The sequence below is a fragment of the Piliocolobus tephrosceles genome, chromosome 11 (assembly GCF_002776525.5).
Source record: "Piliocolobus tephrosceles isolate RC106 chromosome 11, ASM277652v3, whole genome shotgun sequence".
In the NCBI taxonomy this organism is placed as follows: Eukaryota; Metazoa; Chordata; class Mammalia; order Primates; family Cercopithecidae; genus Piliocolobus; species Piliocolobus tephrosceles.
The window spans coordinates 89,492,941-89,498,862 of record NC_045444.1 but is presented as its reverse complement, the minus strand read 5'-3'; the positions used below and the strand labels follow the sequence as shown (position 1 = coordinate 89,498,862).

Sequence of the window (5,922 nt, the reverse complement as noted above, 5' to 3'; positions counted from 1 at the left end):
TCATTGTTCAGTTCCCACCTATGAGTGAGAACATGCGGTGTTTGGTTTTCTCTTCTTGTGATAGTTTGCTAAGAATGATGGTTTCCAGCTGCATCCATGTCCCTACAAAGGACGCAAACTCATCCTTTTTTATGGCTGCATAGTATTCCATGGTGTATATGTGCCACATTTTCTTAATCCAGTCTGTCACTGATGGACATTTGGGTTGATTCCAAGTCTTTGCTATTGTGAATAGTGCCGCAATTAACATACGTGTGCATGTGTCTTTGTAGTAGAATAATTTATAATCCTTTGGGTATATACCCAGTAGTGGGATGGCTGGGTCATATGGTACAACTAGTTCTAGATCCTTGAGGAATTGCCATACTGTTTTCCATAATGGTTGAACTAGTTTACAATCCCACCAACAGTGTAAAAGTGTTCCTATTTCTCCACATCCTCTCCAACACCTGTTGTTTCCTGATTTTTTAATGATTGCCATTCTAACTGGTGTGAGATGGTATCTCATTGTGGTTTTGATTTGCATTTCTCTGATGGCAAGTGATGATGAGCATTTTTTCATGTGTCTGTTGGCTGTATGAATGTCTTCTTTTGAGAAATGTCTGTTCATATCCTTTCTCCACTTTTGGATGGGGTTAAAAATTTTTTTTTTTTTTTTGAGACGGAGTCTCGCTCTGTCACCCAGGCTGGAGTGCCGTGCTGTGATCTTGGCTCACTGCAATCTCCGCCTCCTGGGTCAAAAGCAATTCTCCCGCCTCAGCCTCCCAAGTAGCTGGGATTACAAGTGTGTGGCGCCATTCCTAGCTAATTTTTGTATTTTTAGTAGAGAGGCCAGGCTGGTCTGGAACTCCTGACCTCAAATGATCGGCTTGCCTCAGCCTCTCAAAGTGCAGGGATTACAGGCCTGAGCCACTGCGCCCAGCCAGCAGGACAATAATTTTTTTTTAAACAATTGGCCAGACATGGTGGTGTGCCTCCCAGCTACTCAGAAGGTTGAGGTGGGAAGATCACTTGAGCCGGGGAGATTGAGGCTGTAGTGAGCCATGATCATGTACACTCCAGCCTGGGTGATGGAGCAAGACTCTGTCTCAATTTTTTTAAAAAAGCATAATCCATGAAAGAAAAAAGTTAAGTCAAACTTCATTAAAATTAAAAGCTTCTGCTTTGCTAAACACTATTAAAAGAATAAAAAGACAAGTCACAGACTATCAAAAAATATTTACAAACCAGATACGTGCCAGACACAGTGGCTCATGCCTGTAATCCCAATATTTTGGGAGGGTGAGGTGGGAGGATCACTTGAGCCCAGGAGTTACAGACCAGCCTGGGCAATATAGCGAGACCTCATCTCTACAAAAAATAAAAAATAAAAAAAATCAGCCAAGTATGGTGGCATGTACCTGTGGTCCCAATTACTTGGGGTGCGGGGTACTGAAGTAGGAGGATAACTTGAGGATGCAGTGAGCTATGATCACGCCACTGCATCTCAGGCAACAGAACTCACTGCACCTGGGCAACAGAGTAAAAACCTGTCTCAAAACAACGACAACTACAAAAAAAAAAAAAAACCCAGATAACTGATAAAGGAATTACATCTCAAAACAGTCAAAGATGTCTTAAAAGTTAATAAGAAAACAACCCAATTTTTTAAAAATGAGCAAAAGATCTAAATAGACACTTTACCAAAGAAGATACAAATGGTATATAGCCATATGAAAAGATGGTGAACATCTTTTGTCATTAGGAAATTGCAAATTAAAACGATGAGATACTACAAACACCTATTAAAATGACTAAAATCTAAAAGAACAGTATAATCCAATATTGGAAACCATGGAGAGCAACAGGAACTCCCATTCATTGTTGGTGGGAATGCAAAATGGTATAGCCATTTTGGAAGACAATTTTGCACTGACAAAGCTAAACATAAGCTTACCATATGACACAGCAATTATATTCCTCAGTATTTACCTAAATGAGTTCAAAAGGTATGTGTATGCAAAATCTGCACACAGATGTTTGTAGCAGCTTTATTCATGACTGCCAAAAACCGGAAGCAACCAAGATGTCCTGCAACAGGGGAATGAATAAACAAACTGTGGTATGTCCATAAGTAGAGTATTATTCTGTGACAAAAAGAAATGGGCTATCAAGCTACAAAAAGACATGGAGGAGGGTCAGATGCGGTGGCTCATGCCTATAGTCCCCGTTTGATCAAGGCAGAAGGATCGCTTGAGCCCTGGAGTTTGAGACCAGCTTGGGCAACATGGTGAAACTCCTTCTCTACAAAAAATACAAAATAATAATAGTAATAATAACTGGGCATGGTAGTATGTACCTGTAGTCTCAGCTACTCAGAGGCTGAGGTGGAAAGATAATGAGACCGGGAGGTCAAGGATGCAAAGAGCCCTTATCAAGCCACTGCACTCCAGTGTAGTTGACAGAGTAAGACCTTGTCTAACAAACAAACAAACAAACAAACAAAGAAAAGTCATGCAGGACCTTTAAATGCATATTGCTAAGTGAAGGAAGCCAGTCTGAAAAGGCTACATTCTGTATGATTCTAATTATGACACTCTGGTGAAAGCAAAACTAAAGACACCATTAAAATATCAGTGGTTAAGCCTCATTCTAGATGAGAATGGGTACTGTTGATCATGGTGTCCAAAAAAGTTAATGTGGCTAAATTGAGACAGAGGCTATGCTTCCATCACAGTACACATATTGCAGTGGTGACAATGAGACCTGTAACATTTGGTATACTTATGAGAAAAAAAAAAAAAAAAAGCAGTGGTTGCCAGAGGTTGGGGCGGGAAGTGGAGTGGGGTGTGTGTGTATGTGTGTGTGGGTGTGTAAGGAATGAATATGTGGAGCACAGGCCGTTTTTAGTGTAGGGAAACTATTCTATATGATCCTATAATGATGGATTATGTCAAATTTATATATGACAATATAAATTAGTCAAAACCCAAGAAACTATACAACACAAATAGTGAACCCTAATATGCATATGGACCTTAGTTAATAATATATGAATACTGGTTCATCAGCTATGATAAATGTATCATACTAATGTGAGATATTAATAATAGAGGAAACTAAAGGGTATGGGAAAGGAGTATGCGGGAATTCTAGATTTATATAAAAACAGCTCTAAAACATAAAGTGTATTAAAGTTTTTAAAAGGAGCTTTAAAAAAGTAAAGTGAGGTCTCTGGAAATAGAAACATGTTCTGTGACTGGTAGCTATTAAACATTAAATTTATCATCAGAAACTATCTCCTACCCAAAACATTTTTTTTCAAACAAAAAATGTGTTGAGCATTCCAGTGCTTCCCTCTATTACCAAAATCTAAATATAATGAATTTACAACAAATATCTGTAGGATTTTTGATTTCAGCAAAATTGTAGTAGGTAGCTAGCAGGAAAATATTGCAAATTATCAGAGATCAACTTATGTCTTACAACCTGAATAAAACCCTTTTCCTTTAACCTTTTTTTTTTTTTTTTTTTTTTTGAGAAGAGTCTCGCTCTGTCACCCAGGCTGAAGTGCAATGGCACGATCTCGGCTCACTGAAACCTCCGCCTCCCAGGTTCAAGCAATTCTCCTGCCTCTCAGCCTCCTGAGTAGCTGGGATTTCAGGCACCCGCCACCACGCCTGGCTAATTTTTGTATTTTTTTGGAGAGATGGGGTTTCACCATGTTGGCTAAGCTGGTCTCGAACTCCTGACCTCAAGTGACACACCTCGGCCTCCCAAAGTGCTGGGATTACAGGTGTGAGCCACCGTACCCAGCTGCATCCTTCAACCCTTATAATTCTTGTATTATGTTTCTAAATTTTAAGGATGAGGAAAAACACAAAAATAAAAACATGTCTAAGGCTCTGGGAGAGCCTAAATTAGGGCGAAATGTTTTAGAAATTATTGCTCAGTCATTCCATAATTCCTGCAAAGGCAATGAGAAATTAAGCCAAAGGTGACTAAGAGGAAAATTCAGTCCCTATTCATCTACTAATTAATTATAAAATATTTATAAAACAAATAATGTATGTTATAGAAAGTGGCGTCCAAAAAAAAAAAAAATAGATTTAAAGATATAGAATGTGGCTTCCGAAATGAAGATAGGTTTCAAGAGGAATATGAACCAATTAAACCAATGGTTCTTGAATTCTTATATGCAGATGCCCCTAAACCAATGGTTCTTGAATTCTCATATGCAGATGAATGTGGAATGCTTGAAAAATCCAGATTTTGATCCCTTTCGAAACAGAATTTCCACAAGCAAGGCTCAAGCTCTATATTCTACGAAGCTTCCTTGTTGTTATTTATGCATACCAAAATGTAAGCACCACAGACCTAATTTATAAATCTGGGAAATATGAAAACTTATAGGATAATTACACTTTATTTGGTAAAATGATAAAATGAAATATCTGATTTATTTTCACAAATAACAGAGAGTAATAAAAATGCATATACATTTACAGGTGAGAACCATAAGAAAAATACTGGTATAGTAATTTCTTGCTGAAGAAAAACTGTCATTGACTTTAATATAATTTTTTAAAATCTTGGCTAATGTCGCTCTAACTAGGTATAGTAACTAAAAGGACTTCCAACATACTAACAAACCAGAAGCCTATTGCAAAAAGCGCACTTACTCTTTAAAGTTCCATATGAACTACAAACATCATTAATAAGAAATAAAATTAATTACTATTTTGGTAACATAACAATTATTTTAAAACAGATAATTAGCTTCTTTTTTCTTTTTTATTTACTTAATTTATTATACTTTAAGTTCTAGGATACGTGTGCAGAATGTGCAGGTTTGTTACATAGGTATACATGTGCCATGGTGGTTTGCTACACCCACCAACCCATCATCTACATTAGATATTTCTCCTAATGTTATCCCTCCCCTAGCACCCCACCCACCGAAAGGCCCGGTGTGTGATGTTCCCCTCCTCATCTCCATGTGTTCTCACTGTTTAACTCCCACCTATGAGTGAAAACTAACTTATTTTATCTACTAGATACCTGCAAAGAATAATGAAGAACTTGACAAGCAAAATTGACAAGGCTTGCTGTTGTTCCTCTAAACCATCTGCCATTTTCTGAACACACTGTAGCAGCTGGATCCTCAGAACCTGCAGAATATTATCAGGAAGCAGAGATATTCCTGGAGGCATATCATCTACCCTAAAACAGAAAGGGAAAAAAATAAGAAGCCTGTTGAAATATAAGAAGAAAATCTCTGGCATTTAAATGAACTTCATTTTCAGCCCAAATCCTAGAGAAGCTCTTTTATTCATTCCCGATACTCTGTGCTTTCTTGTCTGCAACACACCACCAGATGATTAGTAACTAGAAGATTATTAGAGCAGAGTGGTTTTTCTTATTTCAGAAGAGGCTTACTAAAGAGAGCGACAGAGAGACTATTTGATATCTTCAATTGTACTATTTTTAATGAAAATATTTAGAATAAATTAATTTATGTTCCACTTAGAAATACTATGTATACTAAATACTGTGTATAGCAGTGTGCATACCATTTCTAAAAGAAACAATAACTGTAAAATAAAAATGAAGTATCTACATAACTAGTTTAATATCTGTCAACTGTTGGCCAGGTGCGGTGGCTCACACCTATAATCCCAGCACTTTGGGAGGCCGAGGCGGGCAGATCATGAGGTTAGGAGCTCAAGACTAGCGTGGCCAACATGGTGAAACCCCATCTCTACTAAAAATACAAAAAATTAGCCGGGCGTGGTGGCGCACCTGTCCCAGCTACTCAGGAGGCTGAGACAGAAGAATCGCTTGAACCCAGGAGGTGGAGGTTGCAGTAAGCCGAGATTGTGCCACTGTACTCCAGCCTGGGTGACAGAGTGAGACTCCGTCCCAAAAAAAAAAAAAAAAAAA

At 38.1% G+C, this 5,922-nt stretch overlaps 1 protein-coding gene and 1 non-coding gene across 3 annotated transcripts in view; one reads left to right on the top strand and one right to left on the bottom strand.

The window, feature by feature from the left end:
• NBEAL1 (neurobeachin like 1) overlaps positions 1–5,922 on the bottom strand; it is a 220,591-nt gene that overhangs the window by 168,284 nt on the left and 46,385 nt on the right. For both annotated transcript variants that reach the window (XM_026454600.1, XM_026454601.1), the window contains one exon: positions 5,041–5,202. In XM_026454600.1, coding sequence (XP_026310385.1) covers positions 5,041–5,202 — 162 coding nt within the window. The remainder of the gene's footprint in view (positions 1–5,040; positions 5,203–5,922) is intronic.
• LOC111549399 lies at positions 2,623–2,756 on the top strand. Its single transcript, XR_002733720.1, has one exon. It is a non-coding gene; the product is annotated as a small nucleolar RNA SNORA1 (small nucleolar RNA).